The sequence below is a fragment of the Bison bison genome, unplaced genomic scaffold, assembly GCF_000754665.1.
Source record: "Bison bison bison isolate TAMUID 2011002044 unplaced genomic scaffold, Bison_UMD1.0 scf7180017864379, whole genome shotgun sequence".
Taxonomy (NCBI): Eukaryota; Metazoa; Chordata; class Mammalia; order Artiodactyla; family Bovidae; genus Bison; species Bison bison.
Window position 1 is genome coordinate 9,615,552 of NW_011494951.1, and position 26,891 is coordinate 9,642,442.

The 26,891-nt window shown below is 44.9% G+C and overlaps 1 protein-coding gene across 2 annotated transcripts in view; it reads left to right on the forward strand.

The window, feature by feature from the left end:
• Positions 1–9,407: 9,407 nt before the first annotated feature.
• CD38 (CD38 molecule) overlaps positions 9,408–26,891 on the forward strand; it is a 54,855-nt gene continuing 37,371 nt past the window's right edge. For both annotated transcript variants that reach the window (XM_010857293.1, XM_010857292.1), the window contains exon 1: positions 9,408–9,922. In XM_010857293.1, the coding sequence (XP_010855595.1) occupies positions 9,711–9,922 (212 nt within the window). In that variant the 5' untranslated portion in view covers positions 9,408–9,710. The remainder of the gene's footprint in view (positions 9,923–26,891) is intronic.

Consider the following 26,891-nt stretch of genomic DNA (forward strand, 5'->3'; position numbering starts at 1 on the left):
GGATTGGAATGAAAACTGACCTTTTCCAGTCCTATGGCCACTGCTGAGTTTTCCAAGTTTGCTGGCATATTGAATGCAGCACTTTCACAGCATCATCTTTCAGGATTTGGAATAGCTCAACTGGAATTCTATCACCTCCGCTAGCTTTGTTCATAGTGATGCTTTCTAAGGCCCACTTGACTTCACATTCCAGCATGTCTGGCTCTAGGTCAGTGATCACACCATTGTGATTATCTGGGTCGTGAAGATCTTTTTTGTACAGTTCTTCTGTGTATTCTTGCCATCTCTTCTTAATATCTTCTGCTTCTGTTAGGTCCATACCATTTCTGTCCTTTAATGTGGTCATCTTTGCATGAAATGTTTCTTTGGTATCTCTGATTTTCTTGAAGAGATCTCTAGTCTTTCCCATTCTGTTGTTTTCCTCCATTTCTTTGCATTGATCACTGAAGAAGTCTTTATCTCTTCTTGCTATTCTTTGGAACTCTGCATTCAGATGCTTATATCTTTCCTTTTCTCCTTTGCTTTTCGCTTCTCTTCTTTTCACAGCTATTTGTAAGGCCTCCCCAGACAGCCATTTTGCTTTTTTGAACTTCTTTTCCATGGGGATGGTCTTGATCCCTGTCTCCTGTACAATGTCACGAACCTCAGTCCATGGTTCATCAGGCACTCTATCTATCAGATCTAGGCCCTTAAATCCATTTCTCACTTCCACTGTATAATCATAAGGGATTTGATTTAGGTCATATCTGAATGGTCTAGTGGTTTTCCCTACTTTCTTCAATTTAAGTCTGAATTTGGCAATAAGGAGTTCATGGTCTGAGCCACAGTCAGCTCCTGGTCTTGTTTTTGCTGACTGTATAGAGCTTCTCCATCTTTGGCTGCAAAGAATATAATCAATCTGATTTCAGTGTTGACCATCTGGTGATGTCCATGTGTAGAGTCTTCTCTTGTGTTGTTGGAAGAGGGTGTTTGCTATGACCAGTGCATTTTCTTGGCAAAACTCTATTAGTCTTTGCCCTGCTTCATTCTGTATTCCAAGGCCATATTTGCCTGTTACTCCAGGTGTTCTTGACTTCCTACTTTTGCATTCCAGTCCCCTATAATGAAAAGGACATCTTTTTTGGGTGTTAATAGTCCATTGTAAATATAGGCCCCATCTTCTTTATCAATTCATTGATCGATGGGCACCTAGGTTGCTTCCATGTCTTGGCTCTTGTGAATAATGCAAGCAAGCCTGTGTTCTTAATTGCCCTACACAGGCACTCCTCAAAGCTGGTTTACTTCCCTGCCCTCAGCAATCCGCCATGGTGCTTGGCATGTGATGGGTCCTGAATGCACTGGATCGATGCCAGTTTTTGAGCCTGAGTGCACCGCACCATGTGTTGAGCACCTAACCTGCCCGAGGTGTGTATATTATCCCAATCAATCCCTGCTTTGACCTGAGTAAGCATTATATTGTGCCCATTTTACTGATGAGAAAATTGAGATTCAAAAATGTAACTTGCCCCAAATCGTACCATATCTAGATAGTGTGGAGGGAGGGTGGTTCCTTTTTGGTGCCTTAGTAATCTTCTCCCAGGGTATACCAGGTGTCTGACATTTGTAGCTGAACACCTGACTTGCAGAAAGAAAGAATACAAGGTGAGAGGATTCACAAATCAAGAGACTTAACAGGAGCAAAGGATGAGAGGGTCCTTTTAGATATTCTTTTCTCAAGTGTTTGTTGCATTTAACAGCAGCAGAGGCTGAAAGCTGAAGTGCTCCAAAGGCACTCCTGATTCATAACCAGAAATTGAGACAAAACAATCTGAAACTAACTGTGGGTGTGAGACTCAATTGGTACCATCTCTTTGGTTGGCAATACCTTATGAAGTTTAACTGGGTGTGCCGTTTGACCCAGGAAATCTACTTTTAGGAGTGTAACTACTTGGATATGTGAAAAAATATGCCAACACAAAAATTACAGTATTTAATGTAAGAAAGAATGAAAAACCTAAATGCCCATTGATATGGGTCTACTTGATAAAGCATGGTGCATCCAGGCCCATCACTTCATGGCAGCTCAGATCAGTTGCTCAGTCGTGTGCGACTCTTCAACCCCATGAATCGCAGCACACCAGGCCTCCCTGTCCATCACCATCTCCCGGAGTTCACTCAAACTCATGTCCATCCAGTTGGTGATGCCACCCAGCCATCTCATCCTCTGTCATCACCTTCTCCTCCTGCTCCAAATCCTTCCCAGCATCAGTCTTTTCCAATGAGTCAACTCTTCGCATGAGGTGGCCAAAGTACTGGAGTTTCAGCTTTAGCATCATTCCTTCCAAAGAAATCCCAGGGCTGATCTCCTTCAGAATGGACTGGTTGGATCTCCTTGCAGTCCAAGGGACTCTCAAGAGTCTTCTCCAACACCACAGTTCAAAAGCATCAATTCTTCGGTGCTCAGGTTTCTTCACAGTCCAACTCTCGCATCCATACATGACCACTGGAAAAACCATAGCCTTGACTAGGCGGACCTTTGTTGGCAAAGTAATGTCTCTGCTTTTGAATGCTATCTAGGTTGGTCATAACTTTCCTTCCAAGGAGTAAGTGTCTTTTAATTTCATGGCTGCAGTCACCATCTGCAGTGATTTTGGAGCCCAAAAAAGTAAAGTCTGACACTGTTTCTACTGTTTCCCCATCTATTTGCCATGAGTTGATGGGACCAGATGCCATGATCTTTGTTTTCTGAATGTTGTGCTTTAAGCCAACTGTTTCACTCTCCACTTTCACTTTCATCAAGAAGCTTTTTAGTTCCTCTTCACTTACTGCCATAAGGGTGGTGTCATCTGCATATCTGAGGTTATTGGTATTTCTCCCGGCAAATTTTTTACTCTCTTTCACTCTCCTCTTTCACTTTCATCATGGCAAATAGATGGTTAACAATGCAAACAGTGAGAGGCTTTATTTTCTTGGGCTCCAAAATCACTGCAGATGGTGACTGCAGCTATGAAATTAAAAGACGCTTGCTGCTTTAAAGAAAAGCTATGACAAACTTAGGCAATGTATTAAAAAGCAGAGCTGACAAAGGTCTGTATAATCAAAGCTATGGTATTTCCAGTAGTCATGTATGGAAGTGAAAGTTGGACCATAAAGAAGGCTAAGTACTAAAGAATTGATGCTTTCATACTGTGGTGTAGGAGAAGACTCTAGAGTGACCCTTCGGACTGCAAGGAGATCAAACCAGTCCATCCTAAAGGAAATTAATCCTGAATAGTCATTGGAAGAACTGATGCTGAAGCTGAAACTCCAATACTTTGGCCACCTGATGAGAAGAGCTGACTCACTAGAAAAGACCTTGATGCTGGGAAAGATTGAAGGCAGGAGGAGAAAGGTATGACAGAGGATGAGATGGCTGGATGGCATCACCAACTCAATGGACAAGAGTTTGAGCAAGCTTCAGGAGATGGTGAAGGACAAGGAAGCTTGGTATGCTACAGTCCATGGGGTCACAGAGTTGGACATGACTGAGTGACTGAACAACAGGTATACAGTGGATTGCTAGGGTCATTTAAACGAATTAGGTAGAATATGTGCTGTTAGCAAATGTCTTCCAAATACATCACTATATAAGGAAAACCAGGTCCATGCCAGGGCTAGCAATATGCTGTAGTTTTTAATGAAACGATGAAAGCTTACCTCTCTGTTCCTATGTGTCTGCATGAACTCTATTATATGGTAAGAGGAACACCCAGGGTAGGAGAAAGAATGACTTTCTACATATTTCCATGGTTCTATTTGGCTTTTATTCCATGTGTATTTATCTTGTCTTTTAATGTTTTTTCTTATTTTGGTAAAAGTCAGATAATATAAAATACACTATTTAACCGTATTTAACTGTAGAGATTAGTGGCCCTGAAAATGTTCACATTGTTGTGCAACTGTTCCCATTGTCCATCTCTCAAATTTTTTACATTCTTGAACTGAAACTGTGCCCATTAAACATGAAATAACTCCCCCATTTCCAAAAACAAATACCTTGTTAAAAGGGATTGTTTGTGTGGCAGATCTTAGATGCTGTAATAACAGAAGATTTAGTTCAGTAAGGAATAGGAGTAACTGATTTTGGATCTTGCTCAATATTCAGTATAAAAACAAAGTTCACACCCAGGAGAAGGGAGTGGAGGAAGGCAGAGCATAAGGTCAGAGATCAGGGAAATGAACCCTCAGTCAAAACCAACTTTTCTCCCCCCATATTCATACTATTTCACGTAGATCTGAGATTGTGAAAGTAATCCTCTGAATCTAGTTTGGAAAGGATGGGGTAGCAGGGGCCAGAAATAAGACTCTGGTCTGTGATTCATTCATTTATTCATTCAACCAGCAGTTGTGGACACCAACTTGAGTCCCAGGATACTGAGAGAATAAGTACTATTCCTACAGACCTGGCTGTAAGCAAACCCTGGTCCAGTTGAAGAGGACATCTTGAAGAAATTAGCAGAGGACGTGTTCCTGGTCTAGGTGGTCCACACCAGAGATTTGGGGCTCTGTATTGTCACTGGTATCGGTGTTCTTCTGCTAGCAAAGTATACAGCTTGGAGACCTGACCCAGTTTGGGAGCTCCAGGGGGTCAGGAAACGCTTCCGGAGGAAGTTGCCTTGAAGGAAATCAGGAGGAGTTGGCTGGGGGTGGGAGCAGAGGTGGGGAGGGAGGTGAAGAGGTGATGGCATCTGTGAGGACCCAGTATCGGGGAAAGGCTTGAGTTTGATCCCTGACTGGGAAGATCCCCCATGCCGCGGGGCAATAAAGCCTGTAAGCTGCGACTGCTAAGGCGGTGTACTGCGGCGACTGAAGCCCTTGTACCTAGAGCCTGTGCTCTGCAACAAGAGAAGCCACAGCAAGGAGAAGCCTGTGCACTGCAGCTAGGGAGTAGCCCCCACTGCCTGCAAGCCCACATGGGAAGCCTGAACAAAGCCCAGCTCCATCAAAAATAAAAAAATAAAAAAAAATTCTAAACCATTACAAATGGCTAAGATGTAATAATAAAAAACAAAAAAACCTAACTACATGTGAAAGATTTCCATATCCATGTCTCCAGGACTAACCCCTGGCCTGAATGCCAAATGTTTATATCCCGTCAGTTACTTGGTGTCTCCTCTTGCAGTCTAATAGGCATCTCAAACTTAACACCCCTAAAACCAAATTCTTGTTTCATGCCTTTCCCCCCAAACCAAATCTATTTCACCCCCAGTTTTCCTTTTGCTGTACATGGCAGTTGTGTCTTTTCTGTGGTCAGTTACTCAGACCAAAATTCCTGAAGTCATCTTAGACTTCCCTCTTTCCGGTAAACCCTACCTCCAACTCATAAGTAAATCCCCTTGCTTCTGATTTTAAACTACATCCGGAATGCAACTTCCTTTTTTCTTTGCTGCTTCTGTTGCTACTCTCCTGGTTACAGTCACCGTAACTGGTGTTCATCTTTCTGTTTTTACTTTTCTACAATTTATTCTCAATACAGAAGCCAGATGGAGCCTTTTAAGTGTCATATCTGATCAAGTCACTGAGTGACATTCAGTAGGTTAAAAATAGAATCCACAGCCCCAAAAGTCCTTTTGTGCTGCAAGGCCATAGGTGGCCTGCCTTCCTCCTACCCTCTGAACTTCTCTCCTGGTCTGCCTCCCTCAGCCCTGCATTCCAGTTCCAATGGCCTTCTTGCTGCTCCCAGAACAGACCAAGAGCTTTTCCTGTTGTTGTTTAGTCGCTAACTTTTGTCTCACTCTTTGCAACCCTATGGACTACAGCACACCAGGCTCCTCTGTCCTCCACGATCTTCTGGAGCTTTTTTGCCTCAGGATATTGGCACCTGCTCTCCACTCTGTCTGGGAATTTTTTGCCCCAGGAAGTCACTTTCCTTAGGTCTCTGCTAAAATATCAGAGGTGCTCCTAGTGTAGGACCTTGAGAGAGGCAGTGCAGTGGGTGCTCGGAAAAGCCATTGGATTAGTTGTTGAATCACTACTTTGAGTACTTACTGCGTGCCAGACACACGCCGACATGTTCCAAGCAACGCCTCATGGCTTCTAGAATTGTATCCTGTCGACAGCCTCAGGGAGTAGGTAGGAATTGCTAACATATATCATGTTAGTGCTTATCATGTGCCTCGCTTAACACTTGATAAGTGAAGAAGTAAAGCGAAAGTTGCTCAGTCATGTCTTTGCGACCTCATGGACCATATAGCCCACCAGGCTCCTCTGTGGCAGGGTCCCCTGTCCATGAAATTCTCCAAGCAAGAATACTGGAGTAGGTAGCCATTCCCTACTCCCGGGATCCCAACCCAGGGATCGAACCCAGGTCGCCCACATTGCAGGCAGATTCTTTACCATCTGAGCCACCAGGGAAGCCCTTGGTAATTATGAGCTCACTCAATCCTCATAACAGCCCCGTAAAGTATAACTACGGTGCCCACTTTACATCTGAAGCACAGAGAGGTCAAGTAACTTACCCCACATTACCCAGCCAGAACTTACACTGATGGCACTGGAGAGAAGGCTTAAGCAGAACCTTTACAGGAGGCTGAGCAGGTGTTTCTCAAAGTGCTAAGCAGAGGTGGGCATTGCCCGTACACAGGTAGGGAGGCAGACAGTCACTTTGATAATCTCCAGGAAGCAGGTGTGGGTTACGTGTAAAGTGCAACTTGGGAAAGGGAGCCAACCACGGTGTATAAAGTTATACTGTCTGTTTTTTGAGTGTCTGCCAAGTAAGGTCAAGGGCTTCCCAGGTGGCTCAGTGGTAAACAATCCACCTGCCAATGCAGAAGATGCCGGTTTGATCCCTGGGTGGAGAAGATTCTCCAGAAAAAGGAAATGGCAACCCACTCCAGTATTCTTGCCTGGAAAAATCCATGGACAGCAGAGCCTGGTGGGCTGCAGTCCATGGGATCTCAAAGAGTCGAGACTGAGTGACTGAACAACAAGTAAAAACAAAGTGGTGGCTTCTCCCTAGAGATGAGGAGCCTGGCTCCCTCTGCTCAAGAAGTGGACAGTTCAGTTCAGTCGCGTCTGATTCTTTGAGACCTCATGGACTGCAACAGCCAGGCTTCCCTGTCCATCACCAGCTCCCAGAGCTTACTCAAACTCATGTCCACTGAGACAGTGATGCCATCCAACCATCTCATCATCTGTCGTTCCCTTCTGCTGCCTTCAATCTTTCCCAGCATCAGGGTCTTTTCAAATGAGTCAGTTCTTTACATCAAGTGGCCAAAGTATTGGCCATTCCTTCCTTCCAATGAATATTTAGCACCACAGTTCAAAAGCATCAATTCTTTGGCACTCAGCTTCCTTTACAGTTCAATTCTCACATCCATACATGACCACTGGAAAAACCATAGCCTTGACTAGAAGGACCTTTGTTGGCAAAGTAATGTCTCTGTTTTTTAATATGCTGTCTAGGTTGGTCATGGAGAAGGCGATGGCACCCCCACCATCGCCACCATTTCCATTTTGTCTGGAAAATCCCATGGATGGAGGAGCCTGGTAGGCTGTAGTCCGTGGGGTCACAAAGAGTCGGACACGACTGAGCGACTTCACTTTCACGCATTGGAGAAGGAAATGGCAACCCATTCCAGTGTTCTTGCCTGGAGAATCCCAGGGACGGGGGAGCCGGGTGAGCTGCTGTCTATGGGGTCGCAAAGAATCAGACACAACTGAAGCAACTTAGTAGCAGCAGCAGCAGCAGCAGTTTGGTCATAACTTTTTTTTCCAAAGAGCAAGCATCTTGTAATTTCATGGCTGCAATCACCATCTGCAGTGATTTTGGAACCCCTCAGAATAAAATCTGTCACTGTTTCCACTGTTTCCCCATCTATCTGCCACGAAGTGATGGGACCAGATGCCATGATCTTAGTTTTCTGAATGTTGAGCTTTAGGCCAACTTTTTCACTCTCCTCTTTCACTTTCATCAAGAGGCTCTTTAGTTCTTCTTCACTTTCTGCCATAGGGTGGTGTCATCTGCATATCTGAGGTTATTGATATTTCTCCTGGCAATCTTGATTCCAGCTTGTGCTTCTTCCAGCCCAGCATTTCTCATGATATACTCTGCATATAAGCTAAATAAGCAGGGTGACAATATACAGCCTTGACACACTCCTTTCCTGATTTGGAACCTGTCTGTTGTACCACGTCCAGTTCTGACTGTTGCTTCTTGACCTGCATACAGAATTCTCAGGAGTCAGGTCAGGTGGTCTGGTGTTCCCATCTCTCAGAATTTTCCACAGTTTATTGTGATCCACACAGTCAAAGGCTTTGGCATAGTCAATAAAGCAGAAATAGATGTTTTTCTGGAACTCTCTTGTTTTTTCCATGACCCAGCACATGTTGGCAGTTTGATCTCTGGTTCCTCTGCCTTTTCTAAAACTAGCTTGAACATCTGGAAGTTCATGGTTCAGGTACTTTTGAAACCCGGCTTGGAGAATTTTGAGCGTTACTTTGCTAGTGTGTGAGATGAGTGCAATTGTGCAGTAGTTTGAACATTCTTTGGCATTGCCTTTCTTTGGGATTGGAATGAAAACTGACCTTTTCCAGTCCTGTGGCCACTGCTGAGTTTTCCAAATTTGCTGGCATATTGAGTGCAGCACTTTTACAGCATCACCTTTTAGGATTTGAAATAGCTCAACTGGAATTCCATCACCTCCACTAGCTTTGTTTGTACTGATGCTTCCTAAGGCCCACTTGAATTCACATTCCAGGATGTCTGGCTCTAGGTGAGTGATCACACCATCATGGTTATCTCGGTCATGAAGATCTTTTTTGCATAGTTCTTCTGTGTATTCTTGCCACCTCTTCTTAATATCTTCTGCTTCTGTTAGATCCATATCATTTCTGTCCTTTAATGTGGCCATCTTTGCATGAAATGTTCCCTTGGGACCTGAAATTTTCCTGAAGAGATCTCTAGTCTTCCCCATTCTATTGTTTTCCTCTATTTCTTTGCATTGATCACTGAGGAAGGCTTTCTTATCTCTCCTTGCTATTGTTTGGAACTCTGCATTCAAATGGGTATATCTTTCCTTTTTTCCTTTGCCTTTTACTTCTTTTCACAGGTATGTGTAAGGCCTCTTCAGATAACCATTTTGCCTCTTTACATTTCTTTTTTTTGGGGATGGTCTTGATCACTGCCTCCTGTACAATGTCATGAACCTCAGTTCATAGTTCTTCAGGCACTCTGCCTATCAGATCTCATTCCCTGAATCTATTTGTCACTTTCACTGTATAATTGTAGGGGTCTTGACTTAGGTCATACCTGAATGGTTTAGTGGTTTTCCCTACTTTTTTCAAGTTAAGTCTGAATTTTGAAATGAGTTCATGATATGAGCCACAGTCAGCTCCGGGTCTTGTTTTTGCTGACTGTATAGAGCTTCTCCATCTTTGGCTGCAAAGAATATAATCCATCAGATCCAGTCCATTTTAGTTCGTTGATTCCTAAAATGTCAATATTCACTCTTGCCATCTAGGAAGTGAACGGCTCTAGGCTTTTTAAGACCTTGAGATCCTTACTGGTCTAGCGATCGCCACTGAGGGACTTCGAAGGAGGGGGGAGGAGTAGGAAAGGAAGCGAGAGAAAAGGCGAGCGAGCGCTAAAGGGGAAGTGCAGTTTGAGAAACGGGCTAGCGCTCTCCTCCCCGGCCGCTCAGACTCTAGCGGCCGCTTCTACAAATTGGTCCGGGAGACCCTCATCGGACCCCATGGCCGACTGCTGCACGCCGAGAAAGAAGCTTTGCTGGTGCGTTCTTCTGTTCTTCCTGGTGGCGGGGATCACCGGGGGGGCGATCGGAATCTACAAGTGGCACTACTCCGGGCTCAACAGGTGGCACGGGGCAGGCAGCACCGCCGATTTTCAGAAAATCATCCAGGAGCGATGCGACACCTACACCCAGACGATCCGGCCGGGTTCCAGGTGAGTGGGAGTCTTAGGCGCCCTACGGGGCCCCACGCGCGGTGGGGACGGCACTCGGCGGGGCGCGCTGGACACAGCTGGGCACAGCTGTACGCCGCGCGCCGCACAGCAGCCGTCTGGATTTGCTGGCAACAAGGCATCTACTGTCCCGAGTCAGCTGAGAGCCCGCCGGGCGGTGCCGAGTAGGCAGTGCAGGCGCGCGTTTGCGCGCGCCACTCGCAAGAGGTGCGGGCGGCCGGTGGTCTCAGGGAGCCCGCCGACAGCGCGCGGCTACTGGCGCGTCCGCTCGGCGGGTGGAAGTTGTCCGAGACGCCCTGGGCTTCCATTTGGGGCCGCAGCTCCCCTGGGCGCCCACCGCCCGGCGACTGGTTCGGAAAGTCAACGGGAGGCCGGTGAGTTGCGCGGGGTTTCTGTTCGCCATGTCTTGCCTCCCAAGTCCCCGTAGTGTTGCAGATGACACAGGATTAAATGGTTTGCGGAGCCTGGGGTCGGGGGAGGACAGTGTCTGGGGGGCAGGATCACCGACATTCATTTCATTCATTAATATACCAGCCTCGAGATTCTTGTGCGCCCTGAAATAAATGTGACCAGAGCTCCCAGTAACGACAGAAAACAAAGTAACAGCAAGGTTAAAAATTAAGATTCTAACAGCCGCAAAAGTGCATCTGCTTTATGAATCTGTAGGGACCCTGGGAACACCCAGTCTATGGAGACTTTTGTGAAGGTTTCTCCGTCCCTATCCCAGCTAGCCACTAATCTCTCCCCAAAGTGAACAGATTTCCTGCCTTCCATTACCAGGGCTTAGTTTCACCCGGAAAACTCAGTTTTGAAAGTGTACATGAAGTAGAATAAGTTGGGAAGTGAAAAGGTGCTGGCTGGCTGGCTTGCTGCCTTTTCCAGGCTGCCAAGGGCGGGCAGGCTAGCCGCGATGTTCACCTGTGTGATTCAAATCGGTTCTGCCTCCAAACACACTTGACCCCGGGCTGGGGAGAGAGGAAGTGGGCAGAGAGACTCCCGCCCTTCCTGCCCCCCAGCCTCCCTGCGGGTGCCCACGAGTTCAGGTTCTAGCGCAGCGACTGAAGTTTCTTATTTGCAAATTGTTGTAGTCCAAAGATTGCCATGGTGTCAAATGTTTTGCTTACAATTAGTTAATTGAGAGAAAATGTAGAAGTTGAGCCATTCCTTTAGATTTCAATTAACGTATCAATTAAATCAAGTGATGTGCTGTGCTTAGTCGCTCATTCATGTCCGACCTTTTGCAACCCCATGGACTGTAGCCCACCAGGCTCCCCTGTCCATGGGGATTCTCCAAATAAGAATACTGGAGTGGGTTGCCATGCCCTCCTCCAGAGGATCTTCCCAACCCAGGGATTGAACCCAGGTCTCCCACGTTGCAGGCAGATTCTTTACCATCTGAGCCATCAGGAAAGCCCATGAATACAGGAGGGGGTAGCCTATCCCTTCTCCAGGGGATCTTTCCCACCCAAGAATCAAACGAGGGTCTCCTGCATTGCAGGCAGATTCTTTACCAGCTAAGCTACCCTGGAAGCTCAAATCAAGTGATATGCAATCTGAAATGGTAATGATAAAAGCGATCATTTTATTTTCACTTAATTTAATAGTCTTTAAATTGCTGTTGTTTGATCATCTTTGGGGCGTTCATATCCATATAGCAAGCAAGATGCCATAGAGACCAGGTGGCTTTTTAGTGCTTGTCAGGACGCCTACTCAATGTTAAATACACACTCAGTATTCAAAACACACAATATCAAAAAGATACATCCATTGGCGAATGTATATGTGTATATATATATATACTTAAAATATTAATGGGGATATCTCCTGTTACTATTTTTTGAACATCTTTCGAGATATCTCACAATACACATACACTCACACTTTGCATAAACAGGTTAATAATTAATCTGGTACTTCCTGTGTGTCAGGCACTTAAAAAATGGCAAACCATTTAGCCCTTTCACAGCAATCTGAGGCATTACCAGTGCTATCTCCATGTTACATATAAGCAAACTGAACTGGAGAGTTTGAGCAAACTGCCCCAAATTTAGCTCCAGAAACCAAACTCTTAACACTCTGCTACCTATTTAGGTTCTGTAGGTAGAGGGACCATAATGCACTGACTGTGTCTGGAACTTTTTGGAAAGAAAGGGGATACTATTAATAATTATGCTGGGCTTAAACAGAACATACGGTCACTTTATCCTTGGGTAGTTTAAGAGCAGGAACTCTGCACACTGGGTTCAAATCCCAGCTCTGTCACAGCGTAACTCTGGGCAAATTACTTTCTTTGAGCTTCAATGTTCTCAGCTGTGGAATGGAATGGCAGTACTTACCACATGGGGGGAATGATGAGAATAAGGAGGAAAGATCCTGAAGTATTCTAAACGTTCAACATGCTATTTTTGAGGGAAGTGCAATATCACAGGCATCTTTCAGTGATAATAAACATGGACCAAGGCCAGCATCAAAACAGATGTTCCTTTGCCGTAATCAGCCTAAAGGTGACCTCTAAAAACCATTTGCTGCTGGTGCAGGACTTGCAGAGCTCATGGTCAGATCAACCCGTACATGAGTTCTCCCGGCCACACTGAGATGATCTTCACTGAAAAAGAACAGATTATTCCTAAATCAGAAGAGGAGGTTGCACGAAAGAAAAAGATATCCCAGAAGAAACAAAAACTTATGGCCTGGGAATAAATGCCGCCAAAAAAAAAAAATCCAAATAAAAGTAAAAGCAGAAAACAAAAAAAGAGGTGCCTAAGATTACATTTATTTAAATCACAATCCACTAAATCTGTCCTCCAATGATGAAAAAGCTTTTCTACTGTAATTATCATTATTATTATTTTTAATTTATAATTGGTCCTGGAGATCTCTCAGTGTCATTCACTACACAGGTTGTGCAGGTTAAGTCGCTTCAGTCATATCCGACTCTTTTGAGACCCCGTGGACTGTAGCCCGCCTGGCTCCTTCGTCCATGGGATTCTTCAGGCAAGAATAGTGGAGTGGATTGCCATGCCCTCCTCTAGGGGCTCTTAAGGACACAGGGATCAAACCCCCATCTCTTATGTCTCCTGCATTGGAAGGCAGGTTCTTTACTACTAGCACCATCTAACAGCTAACAGTATTCTGTAGAGTGGATGTAAATATTTCCTTTGTGTGTGTGTGTGTGTGTGTGTGTTAGTCACTCAGTTGTGTCTGACTTTGTGACCCCATGGACTATAGCCTGCCAGGCTCCACTGTCCATGGGATTTTCCAGGGAAGAATACTGGAGTGGGTTGCCATTTCCTTCTCCAGGGGATCTTCCCAATCAAGGAATCAAACCTAGGTCTCCTGCATTGCAGGCAGATTCTTTACTCTCTGAGCCACTGGGGAAACCACCCTTCTGTAGGATGGATGTGGATATTTCCTACTGATAGAAAATTAGTTTCCAGTGCTCATTCAATAAATATTTGTTGAGCATCTTCTATGTTTCAGAAAGTGATCTAGTTCTGACAATACAGGATTGAAGGATAAAGTGCCCACTCTCATGAACCTACCATGCTGGTTGGGGAGAAACATGCTGCAATGAATATTTTTGTCAAATATATAATTTTTGTTTTATATATATATATATATATATATAGTTGTTATATGTATATGTAGCTACCCAGGTGTCTCAGTGATAAAGAATCTATCTGCAATGCAGGAGACACAGGAGACAAAGGTTCGATCCCTGGGTCAGAAAGATCTCTGCGAGGAGAAAATGGCAACCCAATATGTACCTGGAGCATCACAAGAACAGAGGAACCTGGGGCTCTACAGTCCATAGGGTTGTAAAAAGTTGGACACAACTTAGAGACTAAACAACAACATATATTTGTGTACGTATGGGAGTGTTTCTATAGGATAGATTTCTACTGGGCCAAAGGGAGAATTAGGCATATTTTAAAATTTGATAAATATTTCTGAATTCTCTCCAAAGTAACTGTATCATTGTATACCCCCATCACCATCCATCAGAGGTCATACTTCCCCACAATCTTGTCATTGCTAACTAGAACAACAATAGCAACTAGAAAAACAATGGCAACTAATTGTTCCCTGACTGTTGATGATTCTCAGCATATTGTGTATGGTTATTGGCCGTTTATATTTTTTCCTGTGAGTTTCCTATTCAGATCCTTGTTAATTTCTACTGAGTTGCTTGTTTATTTCTTTCTGTGAGAATTCTCCATATAGTATAGATTATATATGTGATGTTTTCTTTCTCTCTTCCTGTTGTTCTTGTAGCTCTTCTACCTTCTGTTCCCCCAGAGACTTTAACTTCAAGGTCATGGTTCTTTGATTAATAACTTCCTCCTTCTATGTTGTCGAAAGTCTAGCAGGCTATTTCCCTGGTAGTCATACCCTCTTCTCCCTGATGAAAGCTGAGACCATTTCTGCGATCCTCCTTTGCACCCATCTCTTGCCTAGGCTGCTCTCTCCTGCCTTGGTCATTGATAGTGGGCCGAAGCAGCGATTTATGCCAACTGTTCACCTTGGGATTTCTACTCTGATCTAGCTCTTCCTACCCCTGCAGTACTTTATTCAAACTATGTCTAACATACAAAAATGTGATAAGTAATATCATGCAAAACAAAACCATCATAAAAATTATGAGTATAATAATTGCAGCTATGTAAAATTGAGTGTCGAGGAAGAAAGAATGTGGCAGTGCTAGGTAAAGGGACTTGTTAGCCACTGGTAATTATTACTGCCATCAGTAGGTTTATGGTAGGTCTCTTGCCTTACAACTCTTCAGTTTCAAATGATCTGTAATTGGTATCTTGCTTATCTATTACCATGTAACAAACCACCCCCAAACTTCGTGTCTTAAAACATAAGCCATTTTACTATTTTGCATGACTCTGAGGATTGATGGGGCTTAGCTAGGTGGTTCTTCTGTTCCTTGTGATGTCGGCTAGAGCTGAAGTCACTGGGGGGCTTAGCTAAGCTGGAGCACCCCAAACAGCTCAGACATCACTTCCATGAATGGCACAGCGGCGGGGTCAGCTGAAAGGCTGGTGTCGCCTGGGGTGCTGGACATGCTGAGTTTCTTCTTCTCCATGACATCTCAGAGCCTCCCAGTCACACCTCTGACGTCTTGACCCTGTGAAGGTGTTTTATTGGCAGCGCCCTGGGCGTGATCATTGCCTTGAGGCCATTTCTTGCTTTGAAATTCTTTTACTAGGAAAGACTGGGAATGAAAAGCAGTTTTATTTCAAACCTAACAAATCTTGACTTGGAAATGCTTGCTCTTGAATCTGCTTAGAAATGAACAGTTCTCTTTTGGTTTATTTCTTTCTCCCTGAATCTTTCTCACAGACAGCTAGAAGAAATGAGTTGGCACTTCCAACATTCTGCCTGGAAATCTCCTTAGCCAAAACCCGAAGTTCACTAGGTCTGCTTCTATTAGCTCCATTATGGCAGGTGACAGGTCTTCAGAGCACAGATTTCATTTCCCCAGCCTCCAATAACAATTTCTGTCCTGTCTGTTCAGCCTTCACAAATAGTCTTCTTGAGGCCTTTCTATTAATAACTGTAGCTTGTCACCCAGTGCTAAATGCTAAAGCTATGTTGTAATCAGGAAGAGAGAAAGACAGAGATAGAGAGATAGCGACAGAGGGAGAGAAAGAGAGAAAGTGCTCATTTAACCTATTATTGACTGGAGACGTGGCAACGTGCTTTTAAGAGTGATACAGTTAACATCACCGTGCAAAGTTGTTAGAGCTAAAAATTGACCCAGGGTTCATCATATACCCTGTGTTTGTTATCATTCACATTTTGCTCCATTAAGCTTTTGTTCCAACCTTATGTATGTCATAAGCAAGTGTATTACCATAAAATTTTTAAAAAAGACACATCATGAAATTTTAAGTGAAGAGGCATTTTTTGGTGAATTTTATGCAGATACTTTCTCTGATTGTCCAAGCAACATAAATACTAGGATCTCAGAAGATGATAGTTCTTCAGAATATACTTCTGATTCAGACGGTGTGACTATTAGGCCAACAAAAGAGAATAAAATCCTTCGTGATTCAGTATTCACTTACATAACAAATCGCTGGCCATAGGCATTAGTTTCTGCAAAAATCCTCCAGTCAATAATGTTTGAGGAATTGGCTCACGTGATTTGGTGTCTGACAAGGCAAAATCTTCAGGGTGGGCAGGCAGGCTAGAGATCCAGGGAAGAGTTGATGCTGCAGCTCTAATCTGAAGGCCTCTGCTGGCAGAATTCCCTTTTCCCTGGGGGAAGTCAGTCTTTTTCTTAAGGCTTTCAGCTCACTCAATGAGGCCCACCTAGACCGTGGATGGTCACCTGCTTTACTCAGAGTGCATCCATTTAAATGCAACACACATCCAGATGCATCTGACTCAATCTCTGGGTACCATGGGCTTAGCCAAGCTGACACAGAAAAGGAACCATCGTACACATGTTGGACTACAAGGAGGTCCAACCAGTCCATCCTAAAGGAAATCAGTCCCGAATATTCTTTGGAAGGACTGATGTTGAAGCTGAAACTCCAATACTTTGGCCACCTCATGCGAAGAGCTGACTCATTTGAAAAGATCCTGATGCTGGGAAAGATTGAAGGTAGGAGAAGGGGATGACAGAGGGTGAGGTGGTTGGATGGCATTACTGACTCAATGGACATGGGTTTGGGTGGACTCTGGGAGTTGGTGATGGACAGGGAGGCCTGGCGTGCTGCAGTTCATGGGGTCGCAAAGAGTCGGACAGACTGAGCGACTGAACTGAACTGAACTGAACGTGTGTTCTAGGTTTCCGTCAGGCCATGCCTCGCTTCCAGGTGCGCTTTCTGTTTTGGTTATCTTTTGCTGCATCAAAAATTACTCTAACACATAGGGGCTTAAAGCCTCAGCCATTTGTTATCTTTCCCAATTGAGTGGCTTGTCTGGGATCAGCTGGATGGCCTGCTTCACACGGTGCCAGCTAGGGCTGTAGTCGGGAGCGACTGACTTGGCGGGAACGTCCAAAACGTGGCGCTTACAAGATGGCGCCATGGCACGTGGTGTCAGCTGGGGTGGTGGCCTCGCTTTCTCTCTCTATTCTTCTCAGGGCCCCTCTTCACCTCGTGGTGTCACCATACGATCTTTTTGTGGTGTGGCTGGAGTTCTTCCAAGTTCCCAAACTTTCAGAAGAGCCCTTCCTAAAGCTTTAGACCTGTAACCAGCACAGCATCACTTCTACATTGGTTAGGTCACCCCTTCAACCCAGATTCGGGAGGCAGAGAAACAACACCGCCCACTCCATGCGAGGAGCGATAGAGGTATTGTGGGCAGCTGCACCCTTTCTGTATCTTTATGTTAGCTTTTAAATGTTCGTTTCGTTATCATCTTCTTTGTTCTTCTGTTACATCTCTTTCTACTTTATTGCTTTTTTTGAAAAAAAACTAGATTTTAAAATGTTAAAAATCTAGCAGATGCTTCATGAAATATACGGTCATTTAGGCTAGAGACATTCTGTTGAGGGATATATCTCGAGGATCTAAAAGAGTGCCTGTTATATAATAAGCAAAAATATTTAGCTGGATTAAATGAGTGATGTACAAGCTATCAGGGGCTACTCAGGTGGCTCAGTGGCGAAGAATCTGCCTGGAATGCAGAAGACATGGGTTGGATCCTGGTCCAGGAAGATTCCCCTGGGGAAGAAAATAGCACCCTTTCCAGTATTCCTGCCTGGGAAATCCCATGGACAGAGGACCCTGGTGGGCTACAGTCCATGGGGTTGCAAAAGAGTCAGACATGACTTAGTGACTAAATAACAACAAGATACAAGCCAGTATATTACAAATAATAGAAATGAACAAAATCGTAATAAATGACTTTTTTGTCCCTGTCCCGAGACAAGCTAGGGTCCTGGCTGGAGGCTTGTTTGCTTGCTCATGCTGTCGTGTCCAACTTTTTGCAACCCTGTGGACTGTAGCCCACCAGGTTCCTCTGTCCATGGGATTTTTCAGGCAAGAATACTGGAGTGGGTTGCCATTCCCCTTGGATGGAGCTGTTACTGTTATGTCGCTTCAGTTGTGTCCGACTCTGTGCGACCCCATAGATGGCAGCCCACAAGGCTCCCCCATCCCTGGGATTCTCCAGGCAAGAACACTGGAGTGGGTTGCCATTTCCTTCTCCAATGCAGGAAAGTGAAAGTGAAGTCGCTCAGTTGTGTCCAAGTCTTCGGGACCCCATGGACTGCAGCCCACCAGGCTCCTCTGCCCATGGGATTTTCCGGGCAAGGGCACTGGAGTGGGGTGCCATTCCCCATGGATGGAGAGGGGCTGTTTAATTCATCTCTGCATTCCCTGTGCTCCAGCACGTCCTTCATCCCTTTGTAGAGTCTTAGTCCGTGCTTGCTGAATTGAACCTGCTTAAGTCCACACCGTGCTTGTCGATACAGAAGCAATGAGAGCCTTAATCAGAGAAGATTCTTCTTTGATCTTTTCCCAGCTGCTAATGATCCCTTCTGTGACCGCATCCACTGTCTTTTCTGATACCTTTATCTCTAGTTCATCATTTGTTTTGGCTTCTCTTTCCTTTTCAAAATTTCCAATAAGATTTCTCAGGGCCAGCGCTTCATTTTTACTTCCCCATGCCTCCCATTTTAATGACTTTAGCATTTCTTTAACTTCCACTTCCCATAAAATGTATGACAAAAAATTGTACCCAATAGCAGATTCGTACAAACTCTTAGTCAAGGCTTTCATGTATGTGTGTGTATACCTGGGGCGAGACGTGGAGGATTCAGGGAGGAAGAAAACATGGGTCCTGCTCTCTGGGTCCTACAAGGCAGGTTTAGGACAACTGGCCTGGAAACAGTAACGCAAGACAGTGCGATGTACAGCAGCTAAGAGGATTGTACCCAGACGAGAGGGGCCCTGAGCAGGGAGGGGCCGCTTCTCTGCTATTAGCCATTTGCTGGATTTTCCAGGGCCATGTGGGATGTACTCAGGTACCCATCAAACGAGAAAATATCAGTACATGAATTGCCATGTACCAAGGGTCACAGCAGCACCACCGAGATTCAGCAAACTGAACCCACCTGGAGCGGCTGAATCGGGAAGGGCTTGATGAAAGAGGTCATGCATGAAGTCTTCCTTTAGTGGTAGGGTTTCCACAAAAGGCTGTTCCCAAGACTGTGTATCAACCCTGTTGAACAAAGTCTGGGAGATAGATAAGATGCTACTGCTTGCGGCAGATTGGCCAATCCGTGGACCAAAACTCTTTGACGGCTGTGGGCCCTAGGGAGGATCTTGCTGGTTAGAGGGTCATGTTGGCCCATGTACAACCTGAACTTTCTCAGCACATGAGACTGTGAGAGGGTGACCGTCCTTGCATGGGCCAGAATGGCAGTGTGGTTTCCCTTTGCAGTGATGGAATGGCCACCTGCTCATCGTCCCTCTTCCCTCTTCAGGTCCAGTTGGACCCTGAACTTCATCAGCGCACCGCAGGGCCTTGGGTTCACCCATGTGCTCTCTGTGATTATCAGGTTTCCTTCACGCCTGTCTTTCCTTCTGGGCTTCTGAGGCCGGGACCAGTGGCCAGAGAGTCTCAGGTGAACCCTACTGAATGTGGAAAGTGGAACAAGGATCCGAGCTGCTGCTATGGTTACGAGGAGGGAAGTCAGACCCTGCAGCTGAGTTATCTGTGGAAGGAAGGATGGAGTGGAGTACATATGCAAATAAGCTGAGTGTGGGGCCTGTGGGGCTTGGGGGTGCTCCCAGCATATCTGGGGAAAGGTAGCTGGGGGTGGGTAGAATCTTCTAGAAGGAGGGGTTAATTGGATGCTCTGGGAGCCCATTAGATGGCTGAGTGAGAGAGGACAGGAACAGAGGAGAGAGAGAAGGAGAGAGGTCACTTCCAGGCTCTTTGGCCTCAGGCTTTGCTTCTGTTGTTCTTAGAAAGGTTGGTGCTGTTTGCAGCTGCCTGCCGCCCAAGCTCCCGCCCTGGTATTGTTATTAATAACCCAAGGAAGTGGCCATGAAAAAGGAAACCTTTATTCAGTACCACAGTGAGCGCTCACGGCCTCTCTGCTTCCTCCTTTCCTCTTTGGAGGGAAAAACCCTTGGAAAACAGCCCAAAAGCCTGTTTAGAAATTTCGATGGGATAAAGGTTGGGAATCCATGTGTATGGGTTGTCTGCGTGCACTAGGAGCTTTATCTCGGGGGTTCTTTCTCAACTTATCAGCATCCTGTCGGGGAAGTCTCAGGACACACATTATAGGGATGGAGCCAAGAGAGTTATTACAAACAATCAAGTGATTTCTGACAGTTAGAGCTTGCAAGGTAACTTGTGGGGTCCTCGTACAAATAAAGATGACTTGCTCGTTGTTCAAAAAGCAGGAGGAAGATTTCCTTTTATTCTGTGGTCTTGAGCTTCCTAGGTGGCACTAGTGGTAAGAATTCCCGTCGATGCAGGAGACATAAGAGACATGGATTCCATCCTGGATGGGGAAGATCCCCTGGAGGAGGGCACGGCGACCCACTCCAGTATTCTTGCCTGGAGAATTCCATGGACAGAGGAGCCTGGCAGGGTGCGGTCCATGGAGTCGCACAGAGTCAGACAAGGTGGTTTATCATTATTATTTTATGTGATTTTTCTGGCTGCGCTGGAAAGTGTAGCTTGGTTACTACACTTGGGCTTTCTCTAGCTGCAGCCAGAGGAGGCTCCTCTCTAGTTGTGGTGCCAGGGCTTCTCGTTGCAGTGGCTCCTCCTGTCAGGGGCCATGAGCTCCAGAGTGCTGGCTCAGGAATTGTGGAAAATGAGTTTAGTTGCCCCCAGCGTGTCGGATCTTCCCAGACCAAGGATGGAAGTCATTTCTTCTGCATTGGCAGGCGGATTCTTAACCACTAGACCACCAGGGAAGCCCTGCCAGGTGGTCTTTGCCTGCTCTTGGAAGTCGGGTTGTTACCGAGTCCAAGCTCACCGTGATGAATCCGAGATGAGGCCCTGCAATCAGGACTTTATCTGGGAGGCAGCTGACCAAGAAGATGGCAGGCTAGCTCCTCAAAAGAACCATATTGTGGGGACTGGAAGCCAGGTTCTTTAATGGATCAGAGATGAAGGGAGGTGAGGAAACTAAATAAAAAGACTATTAGTCCTTACAAATGTCCCCCACAATGGCAAGTCTCAGGCAGGGAGATGTGTTAGTTTCACTTCCTTGCAGACCTTCACAGGTGGGTGGCTCAGCTCATCTCCCTGAGGCCGGCCATTGTGCATGCAGATAATAACAAAATGGGCAAGATGCGGGTTCCAGTCACAGAAACAGATCCAGCAGAAATTCAAAATTAACCTTTCCTGGTTGCAGGGTCCCCTTGAGCATAGGGGTTACTGGCAGGGAGAGTTCAGACCCTCACAGGTGCTGGACTGCTCCCCACAACTTGGTACACAGGGAAGGGGCGCCTGACTCCACTGGACAGTCCTGCTGGTGGGCAGAGCGAGGAAGGGTCCTCACAGGCAAGATCCTGCCCCAGGGAGGTGGAGAAGCAGCGGATGGGGAACAATATGTGAGCCAAGGCTTCAAGGCCCTGGCGCCCCTTCCAGTGTCCTATCGGGCTTCTCTTGTAGAAACACGAAAGCAAAGGTAAAGTTTTTAAAAGTTTCCAGACAGTGACTTCAGAGCATTAAACTCTAAGTGCAGTCTTTCTGAGCCCCGGGCTCTCTGTGACTGTATCAGTGCATGAAGACAATCTTGAAGTTAGTCCACGGCAGAGTGGGGATCGAAACTCATCTCTTTCTACCCTTGGAATCATCAGGCCCATTCAAACGAAGAGGAAACAGAGACAGAGAGAGATTTTCCCGTGGTCGGAGCTGGCTAAATGGTAGAACTGCTTTTGAACTGACTGCGTTTCCATTCAATGGTTTCCAAAAGAGGCTGTTCTAAGCAAGTCTGAGGCCAGAGGCAACCCGTTCCCAGTGTGTTAGCATTTCTGCTGTCTCTAGACGGAGGTGTTCTCCTCCGTCATCTCAAGGTGAGTCATTAAGCTGCTGGGTGAGGTCACAGGTCTCCATTTAGTGAGGCAAGGTCCTAATGTTTGTGCTTTGGGACATACTGCAAATTTCTGCAGGAAAGGCAGCAGAGTGCCACGCCTGCGCTAGTTATCAGCCGTAGGCTTTGTGGTTTATTTCACGTCTTGAACCATCACCTCTTGGAACTGGGTCAAGAAGGATGTGGTTCACACCAAGCACACTAATCCTGGGTACCTGGAAGCCACTGCCGACTGATCACAGCACGTTAGGGCGAGCCTGGGTTCAACCTCAGCCTGCCCTGTAGATAGATAGCAGTTGGTTAGAATAGTCCGGAGAGATGACGTCTATTTGTGATTCTGCAGCAGAATCACGTTGCTTATAGGTAGATAAGTATAAAATATTATTTATTTCACCTGGGGATATTCTTCCCCTTCACTTTCAGATATGGACTTTCAGATATGGATGCTTAAGTGCACTAGTGAGCAACAAATGAGAGCGGTCCTGGAGTAGGGGCAGCTGGAGGGGACACAGGATAAAGGGCCTAAAGTTGTGCAGTTAAGACAAATCTGATGGGAGGGACCGTAGGTGACCAGATGTCCTCTACCAGTTGAAAAAGAATCTTGAGTGAATGGACCAGATGTGTGTTGTATAGCTCAGCAAGGCAGAATCAGAGCCTCAAGAGGCAAAAAAAAAAAAAAAAAAAAAAAGCCAAGAATATCTGCCACGATTTGCACAGCTCATCACAACCTTTTTGTTGAGCATTTTTTGTTGTTATTGTTGTAGTTGCTGCTACCACATGGCATGAGGGATCTTAGTTCCCCAAGCAGGAATTGAACCTGTGCCCCCTGTAGTAGAAGCCCACGAGTCTTAACCACTGGACCACCTTGGAAGTCCCACAACTTATTTGAACTGAATAATTTATTTGAATTCATTTGTCAAAGCAGGAGTTTCAAAATGCTTAGAGTATGACTTTTATAACATACAGAATCAACACATGTCAAAGATTTATTTATTTATTTATGAGGGAATCTGCAAAATGCTAAAGTCCACTCAGAGAACACTGGAAAGCACTGGATCACTTATAAGTATTTTAAAGGGAATATTAGAGTAGATTGGCAGGTTAGATATAAACTGGTCAATGTTCTGCAAGGCAATAAGAAGCCATAACCTTTGGGAATATCTTTTCTATCAGACAGAAATTATTTGCAACTCTAATGGACAAGATCTATAAGCTACCATCAAACTTCATAAGATTTGAGAGTCAGTAGAAAGGACAAAGACACAACCTGCTAGATAATTAACTCATTCTGGAGTAAACGTGTCAAGAAAGAGGAAAGTGAGAAAGCTGGTTCAAAACTCAACATTAATAAATTAAGATCATGGTATCTGGTCCCATCACTCCATGGCAAATAGAAGGGAAAAAAGTAAAAGCAGTGGCAGATTTTATTTTCTTGGGCTCCAAAATCACTGCAGATGGTGACTGCAGCCATGAAATTAAAAGACGCTTGCTCTTTGGAAGGAAAGCTATGACAAACCTAGACAGCCTATTAAAAAGCAGAGACATTACTTTGCCAACAAAGGTCCGTATAGTCAAAGCTGTGGTTTTTCCAGTAGTCATGTACGGATGTTAGATTTGGTCCATTAAGAAGGCTGAGTACTGAAGAAATGATGCTTTCAAATTGTGATGCCAAAGAAGACTCTTCAGAGTCTCTTGGACTGCAAGAGATCAAACCAGTCAATCCTAAAGGATATCAACCCTGAATATTCATTGGAAGGACTGATGCTGAAGCTCCAACACTTTGGCCACCTGATGCAAAAAAACAATTAATTGGAAAAGACCCTGATGCTGGGAAGGATTGAGGGCAGGGGGAGAAGGAGAGGCAGAGGATGAGATGGTCAGATAGCATCACCAACGTAATGGATGTGAATTTGAGCAAACTCTGGGAGATGGTGGAAGACAGATGAGCCTGGCTCCAGAGGGTTGCAAAAAGTTGGACACGACTTAGCAATTGAATAACAACAAGCTTGTTGAACAGTGACCCCAAAGGACAATGAAAGGATGTGTGGCCACCTTTTGGCTTTATTTCCAAATTGTGTCTACTTTTCATAACACAGTTATTCAGTAAGTTTTTATTGAGATTCTGTTATGTCTTATAAACTCTGCTAGGTCCTGGGGATATAGCAGTGAACAAAACAGACTAAATTCTAGCTCAGATGCAACAGATATTGTAGTGGGAGGTGGGGCACAGACTAGAAAGCAAAAAATATGTCGTGGGACGGGTGGTGACAAGTGCTGGAAGGAGTGCTTAGAGTTTTAAGTACGGTAATAAAATAAGGAAGGCTTCGGTGAAAGATGACAGGTTTGTAAAGACCTGAAGAAAGAGGGACAGCAAAAACTAGAAATGTCTGCAGAAGAGCATTCTAGGCAAAAGAAAGGACATGTGCAAAGGCACTGAGGCAGCAAGGACATGCATAGGATCAGAACTTTTTGTTACAGAAATCTTTAAACATTTATAAAACTAGAGAAAATAATAATCGACCCCCTTTTGACCATTCAGTTCAGTTCAGTTCAGTCACTCAGTCGTGTCCAACTCTTTGCAACCCCATGAATTGCAGCACACCAGGCCTCCCTGTCCATCACCATCTCCTGGAGTTCACCCAAACTCATGTCCATTGAGTCAGTGATGCCATCCAGCCATCTCTTCCTCTGTCGTCCCCTTCTCCTCCTGCCCCCAATCCCTCCCAGCATCAGGGTCTTTTCCAATGAGCCAACTCTTCGCATGAGGTGGCCAAAGTATTGGAGTTTCAGCTTCACCATCAGTCCTTCCAATGAACACCCAGGACTGATCTCCTTCAGAATGGACTGGTTGGATCTCCTTGCAGTCCAAGGAACTCTCAAGAGTCTTCTCCAACACCACAGTTCAGAAGCATCAATTCTTCGGTGCTCAGCTTTCTTCACAGTCCAACTCCCACATCCATACATAACCATGGAAAAAACCATAACCTTGACTAGATGGACCTTTGTTGGCAAAGTAATGTCTCTGCTTTTGAATATGCTGTCTAGGTTGTTCATAACTTTCCTTCAAAGGAGTAAGCGTCTTTTAATTTCATGGCTGCAACCACCCATTACTCAACCTCAAAAATTATCAACATTCTGCTATTCTTCTTTAATCTGTCTTCTCAAATTTTTTTTTTCCCTAAAGCAGAGGTCCTCAACCTCTGGGATCTAATGCCTGATAATCTGAAGTGGAGCTGATGTAATAATAAAAGACAAAGTGCACAATAAATGTAATTCACTCAAATCATCCTGAAACCACCCCACTTCTACCTGTCCATGGAAAAATTGTCTTCCATGAAACCCATCCCGAGTGCTAAAAAGTTTGGGGACTGCAGCCCTAAAACACTTTCTTTAAAGCAAATTCCAGACTTCACATTACTGTGTCTGTAAATACTTCAGTCTGAATCTTGAATGAAAAATAACATTAAAAAAATTCAAACCAATGTAATACCATACTCTCATGTAACAAAATAAAGAGCATTTTTTCAGTGTTATCCAATATCCAACTTGCATTCAGTTTTCTATGATTTTCTTAAAAATCATGTAGTTTATGATTGATTTGTTCAAGTAAGGATTCACTCATTACATTCAGCTATCTGAAGTATCCTCTAAGTATCTTCAAGAATGGATTATTAGTATCCTTTAATTCATAATCATTTTTAAGAGCCTGTTACTGTGTTGAAGAGATTTGGTGATTTGTCTTGTAGAATTTCCTACCTGCTGGATTTGGCTCCTGGTTTCATTTTATGTTTTCCTCTAGTCCCTGTGGGCTTCCCTAGTGGCTCAGATGGTAAAGCATCTGCCTGAAATGCAGGAGACCCTGATTCAATCCCTGGGTCAGGAAGATCCCCTGGAGAAGGAAATGGCACCCACTCCATTATTCTTGCCCGGAAAATTCCATGGACTGAAAAGCCTGGTAGGCTACAGTCCATGAGGTCGCAAAGCGTTGGACACAACTGAGCAACTTCACTTTTCACTAATCCCTGTGGTGAGTGGGCTCAGTCACTTAGCTGTTTCCAGTTCTTTGTGACCCCATGGACTGTAATCAGGCTCCTCCACCCATGGGATTTTCCAGGCAAGAATACTGGAGTGGGTTGCCATGCGCTCCTCTAGGGGATCTTCTGGACTCAGGGATTGAACCCACGCCTCTTACATCTCCTGTCCCTGTATGACCTGCGGACAGAGTGCTAGATTAGAGTCAGATTACATTTGGGAGTGGTCAGGAATGCTTCATAGAGGGAGCTGTAGAATTCCTTGGGCATCACCTCAGGAGACACATAATGTCACGCTGTCTCTCATTTAGGGGCGTTAACAAGATTGGCCATTAACCGCCTAATTCATTCATTATAAAGTTCCACAACAACTTTTCATTGAATTAGTTTAGCAGCATTTGATGAGTGTTGCCAAGATTGATTATTTCCATAGGAGCTGTAAATGGATGTTTCCTTTTGAGAGAGTCAGTTCCTAGGCAGGTTGATAGGGAGTCTAGGGGTCCCCAAAGAGAGAGGGGTCTGGAATTCTCAAGGAGGAAAAAAGGACAAACTTTTTTTCTTTCTCCACATTCCTTAGGATTATATACCAATAATGTATCCTGCCTAAGGACAGTCTTTGGATTCAACCTTCTGTTATTTTAAAATGTTAATTATGGGAGTATACCTGGTCTTTACAAGGATGTATCTTGCCTGAGGACAGTGTTATCTTAAAATGTAAATTATGGGAGTAGGTCGGAGGAGGTCTTTACAACCTCCAGACATTCTTTGGATTATATAACCTCATTATTAACACTAGCAAGCGGGTACTCTTTCTGCCCCCTTCTGATGCCTATGTCAGAAGCTTTCTCTATCTCCTTTATACTTTAATAAAACTTTACTACACAAAAGCTCTGAG